This window comes from Balaenoptera physalus, assembly GCF_965194825.1.
Source record: "Balaenoptera physalus genome assembly, chromosome: 18".
In the NCBI taxonomy this organism is placed as follows: Eukaryota; Metazoa; Chordata; class Mammalia; order Artiodactyla; family Balaenopteridae; genus Balaenoptera; species Balaenoptera physalus.
The window spans coordinates 56,781,170-56,800,145 of NC_138899.1; the positions used below are offsets into that span (position 1 = coordinate 56,781,170).

General features: G+C 35.5%; 1 protein-coding gene across 4 annotated transcripts in view; it reads right to left on the minus strand.

Moving 5' to 3' along the window:
• VWA8 (von Willebrand factor A domain containing 8) overlaps positions 1-18,976 on the minus strand; it is a 356,490-nt gene that overhangs the window by 141,684 nt on the left and 195,830 nt on the right. For all 4 annotated transcript variants that reach the window (XM_082435350.1, XM_082435351.1, XM_082435349.1 and 1 more), the window contains 5 exons: positions 17,296-17,371; positions 15,102-15,237; positions 12,633-12,752; positions 9,694-9,899; positions 7,980-8,131 (listed from right to left, as the gene is read on the minus strand). In XM_082435350.1, coding sequence (XP_082291476.1) covers positions 7,980-8,131; positions 9,694-9,899; positions 12,633-12,752; positions 15,102-15,237; positions 17,296-17,371 — 690 coding nt within the window. The remainder of the gene's footprint in view (positions 1-7,979; positions 8,132-9,693; positions 9,900-12,632; positions 12,753-15,101; positions 15,238-17,295; positions 17,372-18,976) is intronic.

Genomic DNA, 18,976 nt, shown 5'->3' on the forward strand with positions numbered 1-18,976 from the left:
ACATCTCTGGCTTTCTTCTTCTTCATAGAAGTTGTGAAACTACAGTTCTGGGGCTTGGGTTTCCTTTCCCTCATCTCTCTTCAAATTTCACTGCAAAACTTCTCTTTTTCTGCCATCTGCTTTACCAACTACATCTCAGTATTTTCCAATCTTAAATTCTTTCCTTTTCTAATTATTCACATCAATAATGACTGGGACTGAAACTTTCCCAGTTGGAAATTTTCCCAGAAAACAAACAAACAAACAAAAGTTGTTTGAGTCCTGTTATTTCCCACAAAAAGGACTCATAGGATGAGAAACCCGACTGCAAATGTAGCACTTTGAACATAACATTGCGTAATAAGGTTGGGAGCTTACATGTTTTCCAAAGATTGTTAATTCATTGAAGGTAAGGCTTACATCTTACTCACTTGTATCTCTGGCACTCAGAATCCATCGATTCTGCTATGGAAACCTCTCTCACCGGTGTCCCTCTTTTTCATTCCCACTGCCACAATGTAAACTCTCACTGTTCATCACCGGGATTACTGCAGTTGCTTCCCAGCAGGTAGGTCTTCCTGCCTTCAGTTTCACTGCCTTTCAGTTTCTTATCTTTAGAAAACTTAAAGGGGTCTTCCTAAATTATGAATCAGACCATGCTACTTTCTGGCTTCAAATTCTTCTATGGTTCCCCCAACTCTTCTCTCCCTTTTAGTCTCACCACATAGCATGCCCTCACTTAATCTTTAGTTTTAGTCACCAAAATACTTGCATTTTCCAAAAGGCACCATGCCCTCTTAAAACTGTCTCTGCTTGAAGCGCTTTCTTCTCCTTTATTTGCCTGGAGAACGCCTAGTCATCCTGTAAAGATTCAGCTGGGTTACTGTCCCCCAGGGCAGAAGGCAGCAACCCCACCTCTTCGCTTGCTCTTGTGTGGCTCTCACAGAACACAAGTCACTCTTTACTTCAGTGCTTCCCCAATTATTATGACCTCCTTGAAGGCAGGTACTGAGCCTTCTTCACCTTTATATTTCTAACTCCCTGCTTAGTGTTTACCACATAAATGTTCAATAGTGTTTGTTAAATGAATGAATACTTGGTTATGTTACAACTGACAACATCTTCACCTACTTGCTTCTCATCTTGATGGCAAGTTGCAAACCACCATGGCAGATCTTCCTCACTGCATCCTGACTACATGACTCTCAACAAACAATGCAATCTACTTTGCAAGTGTATTTGGAAGAGTTACCTATTGGTCGGGATTGGGGATTTCTATTCAGCCAGGTGACAGATATCACTTACAAATGCCTAAAGGACCAAAGATAATTCTGTGAGACTGCTGAAGATGAGTATAGAAGAAGATTCATAGATCTGGACGATTTCTATGTAGATTGGTTATATTTTTAAAATTTTTCTCTGCATCCCCATAAAGGAGCTGAAAGCAAATAAAATGGCTGTGAAGCTACTTCATAATATACCAAGAGAATAAAGGGCGAGGACTGTGAAACTATAAAGCCCAATACCACCCTTCTGCTTATAATAGTGTCATTACGTAAATCTTACTGTTTTTGAAAACTAAGAGCTCTTTCACGAAGTGCAAGCAAATCATGATGCAGAGTGGAATTGCACACCTTAGAACTTCATGATCAATGTAATGAACTCATCTGTAAAAACTAGACTTCAAAAAGAAAATTATACCATATAATAGTTTGGAAAGTGGAAGGAGAAGCACAAAACTTTAAGAAGTGAATCTTTTAATTTAATGGGATAAATAGTAAACTGATAATCATTCTTATATTGAAAGATAAACCTTATGAAATTACTCCTAAGGGAGGCCCTGGTTGGGGGTGTTTTTGATGTCTCTGGTACTTGGAAGACGCTGTAGTTGGTCTTGGTCAGAGAAGAAGCAGCTGCTGTTGATGTTCCAATTACACAGGATAAGTCTTAATGTAGAAAACTGATTCTAGACAGATACCCTTTTAAGACACATTCAATATAGATGAAGCTATTCTGTCTGCAAATGTGCACACCTGGCACTACTCTAAAGAGAAAGATCAATACTAAACATGATCATGTAACACACACTGCAATGAAATATCAACACCTCTTACAACAGGAAAGCGTGACCTTAGCTACCTTCATCGGGAGTTCTGTTAAAACATGCTGTGAGACTGGCTGATAAAGTAATGAATGGTTGCTGATATAAGGGAGAAGAGTGACAACTTGTTCAGCTATCCAATTCATCTAGGGGCAGTGAACCATAGAATCTATGAGTCTGAAGGACATTAAAAGCTATTTAATCCGGTATTGTAAGTTTGAATCACTTGAGTACCTCCCCAACAAGATTCGTCCTGATCTGTCTGAACCCGGACTACAGGAAGGTATACCCTACCTTTCCCCTGGGGAATCCATTCCACCTTTGAACACAGGAGCTATTGGACCTGTGATGGAGGCCAACTCTAATTTGTAATGACTTAGAAGCAACTCACAGATGCACAGGAAATGCACAGTGATTTATAATTATTCTGCCAAAGCTAACTATATAATGAGTGTGATTTTGAGGATGGTAGTTCTAAGTAAAGGATTCTATATCGAATAAACTGAAAAAAGAAAAGAATCGTTCTACTCATTTTGAAGAATTTGTGAATGTCACCTATTTTGATTTTTCAAAAATCAAATCCTTATTGTAGGAGAAAAGATATAAGCAAATTTGCTTGCATCGTATAAAAAAGATGTTTTTATTTACTTCTGTAATCCATGACAAATGGCATTAATTTAAAGGACACTGTGATTAAAACGATGGTCCTAGTCACTAACATAAAAGTTAAATGTGTATTTTGCATGATATATGTCCCAAAAGGGTAGGAAATGAAATTTGGAAAACAACTCTGAAGTTTCTTTAGAAGCATTATCTTTAAAATCTTGCAATCCAGTGTTGATTACATTGCTTTTCTCATGCAAGAATGTGGAGACTGCATGGTGAGTGAACAAAAAGGCTCTGGAACAGACAGATCTGTGTTTGAATCTCCCATCCTGCCATTTATTAGTTGTATAATTTGTTAAGTTACTTAGAGTCTCTTGAGCCTCAGTTTCTTCATCTGTAACACATACACACACACGCTCTTACACCTACTAGATAATAAAATAGGAAGGAATTACTTGCCCAATAGAAAAAACAGAATTGTTGTATAGATTGAGTTAGTATTTGTGAAGTGCTTAGAGCCCTTAGTAAGCATTTGATAAATATCAATATTTTAATTTTTGCTGCCTTAAAAATGTGTTGTCTTCCCTCCCTTGATACGTTTATGTTGATGTCTACCAATGCATAAAACTTACTTATATTGTGTTGAACTGCCGTGGCAATGTCCGGTTAACTTGATTTCTCATTTGTCATTGGTAAGGGTGCCAATGTTACACCCTTAGAGTAGGCATTGCAGAGCGGTGTAAGCTTTGCTGTCCTGGAGGCAAAGGTCCCACGAAATAGCAATTTCAGAATAGACCTTTACTTTAACATTTTAATTTTATTTAAATAAGAAAACAGAATGAAAAATTCCAGGGACCAGAGAGTCTATGGACATTTAAAAAATAAAATATAAAAACTAATACACATTTTAGAATAGAAAGTGAGGCCCCCTTTCCCCTTTCCAGAGACTCTCCCAAAGGCAACTACTATCAACAGCTACCACTGTGTTTTTAAATTATTTAAAATGCGAACCTATTAGAGAAATTTAATAAAAATATTGGCTAATATGGTCTTAGACCACATAAAGTTACCTTATTTTGCCGGAAAAATGAAGTTAAAAAAATTTTAATAAAGCATTTGAAAGCAGAGAGAGAATACAGATATCAAGAGGACATTGGAGGAGTAATTACAAGACTCCATAGGGCTTCTTCACCAGCTATGGGACAACGTAAAAGAGCAGTCACATGTAACAGTCATTTTTAGATGTACAGTCTGTCTAGCAACAGCATTTCTATGAGTCTGTAAAGGATAATGACATTGAAACATATGCATAAAGACACAAAGTGTTGATATTAATGTGTTTATTCCTTACTTTGTGTTGAAATGCCAGAGAAATGCCTGGCATAAAGCACCTTAGATGCTTTATGATCTGTTCATTACGTTAGAATAAATATGCTTTATGATCTGTTCATTACGTTAGAATAAATACCTTAAGTCTAAAAACTCAACTAACAAGAGGGAAGGAGAAAAAAGTGGGGTAATGGGAGGAATGTCATACATACTTGAATCTAAACCATTATAGATATATTTCTTTTCAACAAAGAAGATTGAGAATGAAGTGTTTAAAAAAGGATCTCCTTTCAGGGACATGTCTCTCCTATTAAGAAGAAAAACTCAGAAAAGAAAAACTAGAAAGAAATATTTCTCAGTTGAAATAACACATAGAATCCTAGGAAAAGATCTAGAAGGATTAAACAATGGTTGTCTCTGGATGGTGGAATTATTAGTGTTTTAATTTTCTTTGCTAATTTATTTAAAAAATAAATGGGATATCACCCTTCATTTAGTAAATATGCATCATAGAGAAATCCTACATATAAAAGCCTTTAAATTTCCTCAAATTTTTTATTCTACTTGACTTACACAAATAAATGTTTGGTAGATTGTAGTACTTTGCCAGTGACAAACAGGCAATGAATGCTTTGGGGAAAAAAAAAAAGAAACTGGCTTAAGAATAAACTAAGCAGGGCTTCCCTGGTAGCGCAGTGGTTAAGAATCCTCCTGCCAATGCAGGGGACAAGGGTTCGAGCCCTGGTCTGGGAAGATCCCACATACCGCGGAGCAACTACGCCCGTGAGCCACAACTACTGAGCCTGTGCGTCTGGAGCCTGTGCTCCACAACAGGAGAGGCCGCGATAGTGAAGAGGCCCGCACACCGCGATGAAGAGTGGCCCCCGCTTGCCGCAACTAGAGAAAGCCCTCACACAGAAACAAAGACCCAACACAGCCAAAAATAAATAAATTAAAATTAAAAAAAAATGTACAGAGACCTATGGGATAGGTAGCATCACTGCACTATTTAGGAGAATAAAAGGGAAAGTGACAGGATCTCTCTTAGGAATTTCACTAAAGAGTACTAACGGGACATCACCAAACAGCCAAAGTATATTCTGACTTCAGCTGAGGAGGAAGGTGCTGTAGAAGACACATGAAAACTTCCCTCTTCTACAACATCTGTCTTACATCTCTTTTTACTTATATGCAGTGGATGGTCAATTACTTCTCCATCCCTATCTTGTGTGTGAATGTGACCATCTTATTCTGGATTCAATGTAATTTTGCTCCTATCGAATAAAGGCTGGATTAGAGAACAAGAAAATTGACAGCAACACTTTTTCATTCAGGGCAAAAGGATATTAATAGCAATTAAAACATTTGGTCCGTCTTCCTTAGGGACACAAATCCAATGCGGATCTTCTTCAGTAACATAGTATCTCCAGAGATGGGCAGGAGCACCCTCAAAGAACGGATGTAGCAAAAGGTCTAGTGAAGTAAAAGGCTTAGCAAAAGGTATGGAAAAGTCAAAGCAAATCATAAGACTGCATGAGGGCAACTTTAAATCTTCGGAGGTCTATGTGATTACTATTAACTGTGCTACTCTAGGGGGGAAACAGAAAGTGTTAGTATCACTTCTTTTTAATTTGTTTTTGTTTTTGCAGATGAAAGAAAATTAAGATTATATTAAAATACAAAGGATGTCAGAATAGGAATGAACCTTATTAACCTTATAAAGATGAAAATATATTCTGGCCTCACTAGGACAGTCTTATCTTACAAATCTCTTTTTACAGAGTTATTATTAATAGTGCCCTTTCATTCTAAAAAATGTATTAATTAGGTGAAAAGGTATATGGTTATGCTATCTAGAATAAAATGCTCTCAATTTTACAAACAGGGTAAAATCTGTTTCTTCATGTCTGACCCAGACATACAGGTCGAACATGTGACTAACTGCTGAATTCCCAGGACATTGCTGTGTTCACTTTACCATGCTACCCTCTCAAAGTACAAGGCTGATAATTCGATAGAAATAAAACATATGGAACCTGTGGTTTTCACTAAAGGGTAATAAAACATCACTACTTTTGAGCTGCTCAAGTCCTTGCAATTTACAGGTGAGGAAAAAATGCTTTGAATGTGCAAATCGTAGTCTACTATTATCTCCACCCTGAAGGAAAACTCACACATCCCCCACATGGGCTATAAGTCTATTTTTAGCTATACACAGTGGGTGGACAACTAGTTCTTTCCATCCTGGTCTTAGGCATGACCATCTTGTTTCCAGGCTCATTGTACTTTTGCTTCCACTCTTAAGTAAGTACTAGAGCTGGAATTAACTTGCCATGGCAACAATGAACAAGCCATGGCAAGAATTTTTCAGTTTAGAACTGGAGACAGTAATGAATAAGTTAAATCATTTTATCTGTCTTCCTTAAAACTTAAATTGCCAACAAGTTTCTTTTGATTGATCTTACCAACTAATATGTATTTGAATTTATATTTCAAGTTGTACAAGAGTACAAAAAAAATTATTTTAAAATCACAACTCTGGTTTCCATGAAGTTAGAACTCTATATAAATTTGTTAATGGTAATAAAAATCATCTTATTTCCAATTGAAACTAAAGATATAATTTATAAAAAGGAAGTAAAAAACATGAGTACTAATAGAAGTTTGCATATTAAAGACATTTCTTGAACTCTCTAATATAGAAGATAAGCCATACCCATTAAATCACCAAACTAGTTTCAAAATGCCCATAAATACTGGTAATCAATCAGTAAAATAGTATTTTACAGAAAAGTGTATATATTAGCAACTGACACCAAATCACTCTTCTCAAAAAGAAAATTTACTAACTTATTAATAATATAAACCAATTCACTGATAATTTCTAACATAACTCCATCTTGCTCCTTTACCACTAAAGGGAAATATTTGTTTCTCTTTAAGAAATCCTTGAAGAAATTGTTAAAGCTTTAACAATTTATTTTTATTGGCATATATTCTAACAAGTTTTATAATAACTTAAAAGAATAAATAATGATGTAAACACTTAGAATATATATGTGTGTGTGTATATATATACACACATATACATATATAGCTGGATTAATCATTAATTTATATTTGACAAATTTTTTCTAAGAAAGGTAGAGAGTTCCTCCTATATGAGACGACAGTTATATATATAATTTAAAGGTAATTTTTGTCCCTTGGGAATTTATGATAATTGACTTTCTTATAGACAAAAATAGCATTAGATGCATTATCAATAAGTTATGCGTATTTAAAACTGTTTTCTAGTGAATTTGCACTGACTTAATTACCCTACTAATAAATACTGTCAATTATCTTGCTGGTCAACAACATCATATTTGCAAGATTCTTTGTTAAGCATGTAGCCTGTTATTACAAAATAAAAGGCAGGCAACTAGCCCACATGAAACAAAACTCACTTGTTTTCACTGCCTCTTTCATCTGTCAAGCTGAAATAAGTAACCCCAAAATTTCAAGTTAATATGATTATAAATTTAGAAAACTATCATAACAGAAAAATATATGGTGACATAAATAAGAACATCTTAACTAAATACATACTATCTCTTCATGTAGCTTTCATGTTTGTACAATGATTTTGGACTAGATTAGGAAAAAATGAGAGTCATAGGAATTCAACAAAAGGACAGAGGCTGTTAAAGAAACAAATATTTCCCTTTATTTGATTACATTACATCTACTCATGGGACATTCGAAATAACTGAAGTTCTCAATTTACAGACCTATAAATAATGCTATTTAACTGAAATCCAGCCAGCAAATAGCAACATATAACTGAAGCGTTTACTCATGGAAAATAATTTCTGCACCAACTCAGTTTAGTAGAGTATGACAGTAGATTCAGAATAATCAGCATTTGAGAACCAGAACAGTAACACTCAAGAGTACTTTATCAGTAGTGAGTTTGCCTTACTCCTTTGCCAGCTGCACACTGGTAGGTTTTGCTCCAATAGGTATCCCGTATTTGTGCAAAGTGTTAATCAAAATCTCCCGCATGTCGTTGTTGTAGGAATCAAAGTCAAACACATTCCTAACCACGCTGGAGAGACCTTCAGTGGGAAATTTCTGTATTCATAAAAAAAAAAAAAATTCCCTTATTACCATGTGATAAAATACACGGTATTATAAAGATTTCCCAAACTGACAGAACAATAAAGATCAAATGAACTTTACCAGACCTTTCTTTACTAGCCTTGTCAGATAACCAGATAGGAGGAATATTTTTCTCTTTGAAGGTTTGCTCTGATGACTTAATATTTTTCTTTTTAAATAAATATCAGAATTTGAGGGGGAACAGTTCTTTCTCTCAAATGTTAAATCGGTACTCAGATCCTGGTGTTCGGTGACTTCCACCACTTTCTGAAATCTCCTGCTTTTAAAATGAGTACTGGATTGACCAAACTTAAAAATGCTATTTAAATAAAGCAGAGTGTTGAATATCTATACAGAAGTATTTAGAGAAGTCACAAGTCTATACCTAAATGAAAGAAAAAGATAAAGGAACAAGAAAAGAAAGGAAGAAGAATGTAAAAAGTACAGAGAATAGAGAAATAGGGAAGAAAACAAGTACTACTAACAGCTAACTTCACACTGGTGGGGTCGTCTGGGTCCTTTATTGCCTCTGTCTTGATTTTCTTTAGGCGCTGGGATCTGAGCTGGATTTATCATGGTTTTACAGGCAGAACAAAGCTTTCTATTTTCCTTTCTAGGTTTTCCTTGGAGGGTGGGGATGGAGCAGAGGTCAAGAGCTATTAGGTTGTGACTGTTAGCTTGGAAACCATTATTTGCTATAAAAGCAGAATCTACATGGGCTTTTTGTCTTCTTTACCAAGGTGGACTACGTATCACAAATGGCTCTAAGGAATTCCATTCTCCTGCCCGCTTACTCCAGCTTATAAAATTTTCTCACAGTATTTACAGGTATGTAATCAATACTGTTAGTTCCCAATCTGTTTTTTTTTAAAATAAATTTATTTATTTATTTATTTATTTTTGGCTGTGTTGGGTCTTCGTTTCTGTGCGAGGGCTTTCTCTAGTTGTGGCAAGCGGGGGCCACTCTTCATCGCGGTGCGCGGGCCTCTCACTGTCGCGGCCTCTCGTTGCGGAGCACAGGCTCCAGACGCGCAGGCTGAGTAGTTTGTGGCTCACGGGCCCAGTTGCTCCGCAGCATGTGGGATCTTCCCAGACCAGGGCTCGAACCCCTGTCCCCTGCATCCGCAGGCAGACTCTCAACCACTGCGCCACCAGGGAAGCCCCCCAGTCTGTTTTTTATCTCCAAGTCTTTTTTTTCAAAATGAAAATATTTTTCACTCAGATACCATATGCTTGTTGTATAAAGTCAAACAGGAGTAAAGTTTCCCTACTGTCTCACTCTCCTGTCTTCCCACACCCCCCCAAAAAAACCTCCACCAAATTTCCTAGCTCCTTGGTAATGGCCATGGCACAGAACCTTGCCAAAGTCAATTCAAAGGTTAAAGAGAAAATGTTCATTTAGATTATAGACATTTCATATTATATCACTTGAATCAGAATTATAGAGAAATGGAAAGACTTTGTATAAATTAGGCAGTCTAAAAAAACAAGATTGATGGCTTCTTTTAAACTTTTAGCGTAGGCATGTGTCATACCTGTAAATGCTTGACTATGTTGACAACTTCTCTGGTAGAATAAGGATAGTTAATAATGCCCTGGTCAGCTAAACTCCTCAGCTCTCCAAAGGCAGCCACGAGCTTCTGAAGGATGGGCTCGGGCACATTGGGGCCATACTGCCTGAGCATCTTGAGCTCCGAGTGGGGTTTGGGATTATCAACTGCATGGCAGCTGAAAATATCACCTACAAGAGAAAAAAGACTCACATTCAGCATGCAACTAATCCATTATAATGCCATAGGAAATACAGAATGGTCGTTAAAAGAGCCATGGGTTGCTCACCAAGGCACTTCTATTTTTAAATGTGTAAAATTGCACAGAAAGCCTGTCCAAAAATAGGTATAGAGAAAAAGGCAAATAACTAAAGCAAAAGAAAATGAAACTGACTGATGTGTGGTTTATTCTACATAGATTTATTTTTGTTAAAAATTGTATAATACTTGAATACAATTTCACTGGGAGATATTCAAATACAAAGAGCAAAAAAGAGAAGTCCTCTCGTGTCTCTGCTAATCCCACTCCTTCCCCGATAGGCACCCAGTGTTAATAGTTCAGTGTCTTCATTTTTCCATACATATTAGTATTTTTTAAAATGCATACATACAAACATAGATAGTTTTGATAATTTATTCTTTTTCCATTAATTGGAAAATACTCCTCATATGGTTCTGAGACTGCATTTTTAACTTTAACACATGATGAATATCTTCAGAAATTATACACATATATGCATGTCTCTTCATGTATACTAAAAAAGGGGGAATTAGTATCATCACTCTCTAAACAATTTATATCTTGTGCAGATTGCTAGAATATACTTTAGAAGTAGGTTTTGGAAAAGTAAACGTGCAGAGACAATGTCTAAGTTAAAATCAAGAAAAAGGAATGTAGAAACACAAAATATTTCATCCGTAATTTAGAAAACTGAGAACATACTAGAAAATATAATCTATGCTCGAGAGAAATGAACTTCTCATATAAAAGTTCACATAATTCTGATTCATACTCCAAAGGACAAGGGGCCAAAGGAAGTTAAAGTAAATAGATTTGCATTATTCGGTATGTTCATTTTAGAAAGAAAGGATATTTAGAACTTACTTTGACTTAGAAACCACCCAAATCGTTATTTTATTGTTATCATATATTCATGAAAGCAACTGAATAAAATGCAACCATGACAACTTCATGCTTGTATCTCATAAGCTAAACCCATTCAAATACAAATGTGAAGAACAGCTTTTGTCTTTCTTGCTGAAAATCAAATGTAACACTAATATAAAACTATATTTGAACCCTTATTCATTCATTCATCAAATAAGCATTAAACGCCTTCTATGTGCCAAGTAATACTCTACATACTTTATATAACTCAGAGATCAAAAACACAAAAACCCCTGTCCTCATGGAGTCTATATTCTGGCATGGGGAGACAATAAACAATAATTACAAATGTTAGAAACTGTATGTTTCAAGGAAAAAAGAAAAAGCACACTTATAGGACATCAGAAATGGTGATGGTGGGGGAAGTCAGTCAGGTAGGCCTCACTGAGAAGGTGACAATTGGGCAAATGCAGATGTTTGAGGGAAGAGCATGGCAGGTAAAGCTGACGCAAAGACGCTAAGGCGAGCACAGCTGGCGTGTTCAAGAGGCAGGAGAGCAGAGCAGCTGGAAGAGGGTGAGTGCTGAGTAGAGCAGCACAGAGCAGAGCAGGAAGCAAGGTCAGCGAGGTAAGAGGACGTAAGAGACGAGTGTGCTGCTGGAGAAGTTCTATGCATGTCGAGCATATTCATGTAACATATCCCCCTCGCCTTTTAGTTTCTATTAATTCAAATGGTAGACTACTACACACGCTGTTCTTATTGCTTCACTTAGTATATTTCCAGGATTATTTTTGGTATCAGCATGAGTAAACTTATCCCATTTGTTTGTAACAGCTGCACAGTAATCTGCTGTGTGGATATAACAGAATTTCTTCATTCAGTCCCATTTGGATAGACATTTGGGTTGTATTCTTCTTTTTGCTTTTTTATGCTACTGTAAACAATGCTATATTGCCTATCCTTGTACTTAAATCATTGCATGGGGAATATCCCTAGTTAAATTCCTTATGTGGAATTGCTAGATCAAAAGGTGCCATGGACATACATACACTACCAAACGTAAAATAGATAGCTAGTGGGAAGCAGCCGCGTAGCACAGGGAGATCGCTCGGTGCTTTGTGACCACCTAGAGGGGTGGGATAGGAAGGGTGGGAGGGAGACGCAAGAGGGAGGAGATATGGGGATATATGTATATGTAGAGCTGATTCACTTTGTTATACAGCAGAAACTAACACACCATTGTAAAGCAATTATACTCCAACAAAGCTGTTAAAAAAAACCCCAAAAAACAAAGAAAAATCCTACTAGGAGACTGAGCTCGCTTCACGTTGAGTATGGAATGCCCAGTATCCAGAATTACCTACTCGCCACAGAGAAACGAAGCTCTTCTTAAAGGCTCCTGATGCTTCAGTTTATCCCAGGGCCTCTCCAATCGACGAGAATCAGTCTCCCCAGAGCTGGCCTCAAACCTTTTCATAGGGGGATGTGATGAAAACCAAACAAACACTAAAAACCATTCCTTATTTTGTGTTTTACTCTAAGAGGCCCTAAATAACAAAGTATAGTTTAGTTGTGTAAGAAAACACATAGATATGCAGCCATTCTAATACTTATCTGACTGACCCTAAAACAAGAATCTCTCTGAATAGGATACCCTCCTTCCCTAAAATGGGGCTAACAGGTACTCTCACAAGGTAGCTGTGATGGTGACAGCACATGATAGCATTCAGTGATGGCCATTACAGTACTGTTACTAAGACAATATTTTTACTGTTATTGCTATTGTTTTTATTATTATTATCAAGATTGTTTTTACCTAAGGTACCGAAGAAATCATTGCCTAGGAAGGGAAATCCAGGTCTGTTGGCCAGAACAATCATCCTAAAGTCAGGATGGATCACTACCACATTTTCTCTTCCATTGACTAATGCAGAATCTGAAAAACATAATTTCTATTTATTCTTTATAGATACTTAATAATTCTCAAGAGTATCAAGTTACAGCCTTTAAAATCACATAAGTAGTCATACTGTTCAATTGTAAAACAACTCTAAGAAATCTGGTTGTAACAATTTGGCTGCAGAAAACAAAAACATTTTTGAGAAAGTTTGCTTAGGAACAGAATACTGGTAAAGCGTATACTAAACTATATGGGAACTTGCGTTTTTATGTAAATTAAATGCACGTCTAAAAAGCAAACTTTTCTGAATGTTGTCTTATGGTACTTAAACTTGGCTTGAGATGCTATTATTCCTTTAAAAAAAAGAAGCTATAACAATAGATAATCCAAAGAATACGCAAAGGATAATCCAAACATCCTTTAGTTTTTATCCAATCAGCAGCTGCATCACTTTGCATAAAGCCTTCATTCTGTAGCTAAGGAGTAATTCCTGTTTAGATTATGCACCCTGAAATTTAACCACATAGAATAAAGGTCTTGACCACCTAGTCAATTCATTAGAGCAAAGGTGATTAATTTCCATTCAAGGGATTCTACCATAGTTCTTAAAATACATAATTTCAAGTTGACTGGAACTTTCTTCGTGCAAATGTTTAAGGTATTAAAGGAAGTGAATATTATATACTACTTGCTGATGTACATTTCAGATAGAACTGCTAGTCCAAACCATAATTTAAGATAGTAAAAACTTTATTATGGTTATTTTAAGAAGAAACACCTGTCATCTGGGTTTATTTAAATCTTAGCCTTAGGCTGTCCATCTTTAAGAAATGATAGTTGTGAAACACCTGGAGTTTTATCTGAGATGAGTCTGTAAGAACCTATACTTGTATTTTCTTATGATACCAAAAAGTAACCTTTCAATGTGCCATATATTCATGTACTAATACCACCATTAGTTTTAATGTTTGATCTCCACTAATTTCAGTAGTGGTAAATACAAGGGTATGTGGTCACACACAAAATTTACTTAATTAGTTAACTAAGATAAAAATAGCAATAAAACATGAAAATTTTAAAAGGCAAAGAAAATGAGAAACATAGCCGTAGAAGTGATGCTTTATGAAAGCATGTTCAAAAGAGCTTCAGTTGCTCTTGTGTTTAAAATGTCATCTACAATCAAACTTGAATTTAAGAATTATGATGACTCCTTTGCTTCTAGACTATCCTTCAAAAATATATTAAAAACATGTAAAGGGTTACCAGGAGAGAGTCACTGTTTAATTATAAGTTTGTTTCAGCAATTCTTTCTTGCTTTCCATTTCACTGTACTCATAATGCCTCTGAAAAGGTCAGGAAGCATTCTAATCTTAAGAGTCTGAATGATCTTTCTAAAAGATAGTAATCAGGCTGTTTAAGTCAAATTCTCATTTTTTCCCATAAATTCATTGTGAAACTGAAATGTTAGAATACTTTTATTAGTGCTGAGTTTCCTAGGCTTAGAAACAGCAGTCTTGCAATGACAGTGTCCAAGAAGAATTCTCTGTGGTGATGCATTTGTACATTTTTATGGAGTCTTCTGTATATACTCTCTTTGAATATTGAAGATTTCAGTTATTAGTCTCAACTTGTTTGGTTACCTTACTATTGACTGTATATTTTTAATGGCGAGTTATAGATCTTCAAGTCTTTTCATGACACAAAAATTTTGTATTAGAAACTAGAAAATGTTCTCACATTGCATTAGACAAACTTAATTTTTCCTTGTAGCTTAAACAGACTTATGAGATTTATCTATGTACATCTCCCCTAACAACAACAACAAAAATAAAATAAAAGGAGGAAGATACTCCAAAACAGAGAATAACTAACTTCTTCCTGAAGCTGGTATGTGTGTGTAATATATGTATACACACCGATATATTCATACATATATATATGATAGATATAAAATGCCCAGCAATTTTTTTCTAATTATACTGAGTAATAATAACATTAATTTTAATATTATGAGTAACAGAAACGTGGTAGAGCTTTAAAAATTCCACATAACAATGAAAGAATATAAATTGCACACAAATAATTGAGAGATGAGTATACAAAGGATTATATGTTTGTATTCTCAGAGTAGAAAAAATATGAAGCTGATTTGTCCTAAAACTACTATTGAAATGCTCAAAGATGCTTTCTGGCTATAAGAAAGTGAAACTGACAAAGCTAGATTCAGGCATATTGATTTTTACAAATAATTGTCAATACAGACAACTTGACTTATATTGAACTTATGCTTGTTGTTTGCAGATAAATAGCCAGCTAAGTGTGTGATTTGATACCGGAGGTATAAAAATTGCATATACTGAAAGAAAAGTTGCTTTTTATACTCACTTGCAACAATGCGTCTTCCATCTGCTAGAATCATTTCTCCATTTTCTACTAGAGTTTTTAAAATACAGGTGACATTTGTTGGGGCTTTGTCTGCTTCATCTACTACCAGAACATGACCCAATTTTACTGCTTTAACCTTTGAAGACAGAACATTTACCATAAACAAAAAAATGAAAGCAAACGTTTTAAAAATTTCATCACTCATTGATTTGGATTTATAATAGGTGGTTTTATGTAAGTTATAAATACACTGTCACAAAAATGTCTGTAGCAGAGCCGGAAACAAAATTCATGGATCTCTACCAAAAGCTTCTCATAGTTACTAAACTGCTAACTCTGCAGTAATCACTTTATTTTCCTTCAGCTTCATAATTATCCCTATGTTGGTGGAATTCACAACATTTCACACCCCAGGATAGGGGAGTATTAAAACTAGTATAACGAATAGAGAAATTAAAGTGCCATGGGGGTTAAGAGGAGTGAGACATCACAATCAATACTGGATATCAGAACATTGCACTTTTGATGGCTCTAAAAGAGTGTATGATTTTAAGAGATCAGTATGTATGGTGAGGAGATGGGTAGTCAAGACAAAGGAAAGCAATGGTCAAACTCAAGAAATCCTGCAGCCCACTGAGGGAAGAGTGAATATGAATATCTATCTTGGCTGAAGCAGACGTTAAATGTAAGAAAAGAGAGAATAGGATCTGAAAGGGTAGATCGGGTCTCCACTACTAAAAACTTGACTGCCAGACCAAAAAATATGTGTTTTATCTCACTAAATAATAGGATGTAATTAAAGATTTATGAGTTCAGACATGATAACAATGGAGTTTGGAGCTACACGTTAGTACATTTAATCCTGTAGAAATATGCGGAATAGACTAAAAGGGGAGTACCATAACAATTTGGTAAAAAAGTGGTGTGAGGACCTGATTTTAGGGAAGGAGGCATGGGAAAAAAATGGAAATAAAAAGCATTATATTGATCTGAAGAGTTTTCCAGAGGTATAATCTATAGCCTTGGCAACTGATTAGATGGGAAGAAGTGAAAGGAAAAATAAGAAAGAGTTCTAGGTCTTAGATGACTAAGTGGTGACATTATTAGAAGAAAGGTAAAAGCTCGGAAAAATCCTTAAAAACATTTTTAATGAGTGGATAGGAGGGAGTTTCCTGGTGGCCTCGTGATTAGGACTTGGTACTTTCATTGCCATTGCCCGGGTTAAATCCCTGGTCGGGGAACTGAGATCATGCAAGCCGAGCGGCATGGCCAAAAATTAAAAAAAAAAAAAAAAAAGTAAAGAGTGCATAGGAGGAGATAGTCAATGGATTTAAATGTAAACCAAAGATTATTTTTTTACATAGTAAGAAATATAACATAAAATGGACCATATCATAAACTTTTATCATTACATAATTTTGGCAAATAATTTTAAGGAAATATAGATCAAGACACAGATGATTCTCTCTACCACAAATATTTTATTACATATTCTAAAAATATGAATAAGGATTTTTCTTTTTAATTTTAGCATAAAAATAAGCTGAATTTAAAAAAAGAGAGAGAGAAAACATGTAGCTTCTACTCCTAACTCCAGCCTTCACATGTTTGTTCACAGAAAAGTCAGGTCCAATCTGGTTGAATTCAGGCAGGAGGTCCTAAAGACTCCCATCGCTGGAGTCTGGACCACAGAGGTTCTCATGGTGGCTTATTTGTGCCATTGCTGCCGAGGATTTATCTACACAGAGAGGTGTGCCTGGCAGGCCAGATTTCTTTGGGTCTTATGTGAGAAGCTGAGAAATGATCTTCTCAGCTGCCTAAAACATTGGGCGAATATTTTATTAATTAAAATCATTTTTTAAAACATTCTAGAAGCATTATCTAATTTTGAAGTCTGTACATCTGAAAACAGCAAACTTCTTTCTTTTTTCAAAATTCTGGAATAGAAAAGTAATCATTAGAGGATATCAAAATCTCTCACTCTGGAGAGAGACGAACAGAATAAGAAAACATGTTATTTTCCCAGTAATTTGCATTCAAATATCCACTCTCCTAATGACATATGAATGAGTGTTTTCCAGTTAAGACTGAAACATATTAGAACCAATGGGAGATTTCTCACCCTCAAAGGCTGAAATATAATTATCATTCAAAAAAATACGTTTGAGAATATTCATATAATTGTATTACTAACCAAAGGTGAGTCTTCATACACAATAAGTCCATCTTTAACAGAAGGCTGAAGAGTAAGGGTTTGGACCGTGGTGTCCCTAAAGTTAAACCAACACATTTTATAGTAAGTAAGGAAATAAACTGACATTTGATCACGAATAAAATACAACACAAGAGCATTTCTTTTTTCACCGCCATCCAGCTTTCCCTAAAATGAATAAAAAAGCAAATGAAATTCCAGTCAGCAATAGTATTTTGTTGATGTCAATATAAATTACAACGGTTTGGGAATTAATCCAAGTTTACAGATTATCCAGGTTCTTTACTTGTCTTTTTTCTTCCAGTAATTTCCCTTGTGACCATTTCACTCCTCAAAATAACTCCCTGAAGGTGAAAAGGAGAAATTAAAAATATATATTTGTATTTTATATACAATATTTAGATTAATTAAAAATAACTTTGATGGTGAGTTTGGTGATGAGTGGCATGCTGACGTGGCCAATTAAAGCAGGTCTGTGAATTACACTTTCTGGCCCAATCTGCCATCACTAGGTGCAAAAGCAAGACTGTCTCACCTCACTCCAGGAACCATGGGATTTTGAACATTTCTGTTAGGATTAGGGCAATCCATTTTACTTTCTTAAGTCTACCTACTACTATTTATCTGACTCTCCTTTAGATCCGGATTTTCAAAAGTACTAATAGTGAGTTATCTTGATGTTATGCACCTCCACACATGATGAGATATGAAGTTCACATCACCTATGAATATTCTTGCCAAAAATGTGTGTATATAAGCTGTTGGTCATAGGTAGGTCCAGACATTTTTTAAGGAGCTCGATTTCATATCTTCACCTTCTACATATACTCTATCTAAAAAATAAAAAATCCTACGGCCATCCTGATCATGTCATACAGAGAATTAAATTACTTCCAAAATGTGAGTAGCATCTTTCTTTACAAGAGTTCAAACTTATCTTTTCAAACTACCCTACCACTTATTCAAAGTAAAATGTGAAGTTACAACTGCGTTGTTTTGAGTACCTTCTCTGTGTAAGATACTATGTGGAATGTGAACTTCAGAACTCAGTGCCATAATATACTTCTGAGACTTCTACCCAAATGCTAAATTTTATCACAATTATTAAAATATAAAATGTGATTCTATTAAAAAATACCCTAATAAATACTACATGACAATCACTGACAAAGCAAACTTAAGATATCACTCAAGTCATTTTTTGCCTTAGCAAAACAAATTTAATCAAAATCAGTTAATTGCATTGAAAGGCAGTTTGTGGAGTAGCGGAAAAAACCCTTTGGAGTCAGACCATACAGGATTTAAATTCTAGTTCTTGCCACTTATTAACTATATGATTTTGAGTAAATAATAAAACCTACCCAGAAAGATTACTGATAGAACCCTTGGGAAAGTATCTAGCACAATATATGGCAGATAGAAAGAGTAAAATTACATGCCAGCTTTAACTATTTGTTGCGATCATTACTGCTGCTGCTGTGACTAAAAGTTCCTTTCCTGTGTAACTTCTACTTGATCTTCAGGTTTTTAGCACAGATGGTACTTCTTAGAAAACCCCTGTGGACCCTTTTTAGACCAATTAGGTGGCTTTGCTGTATGTTCCCTTTGAGTCCTGGGTCACCCCTATTTCAGTCCTTACCACACTATATCGTAGTTGCTTATT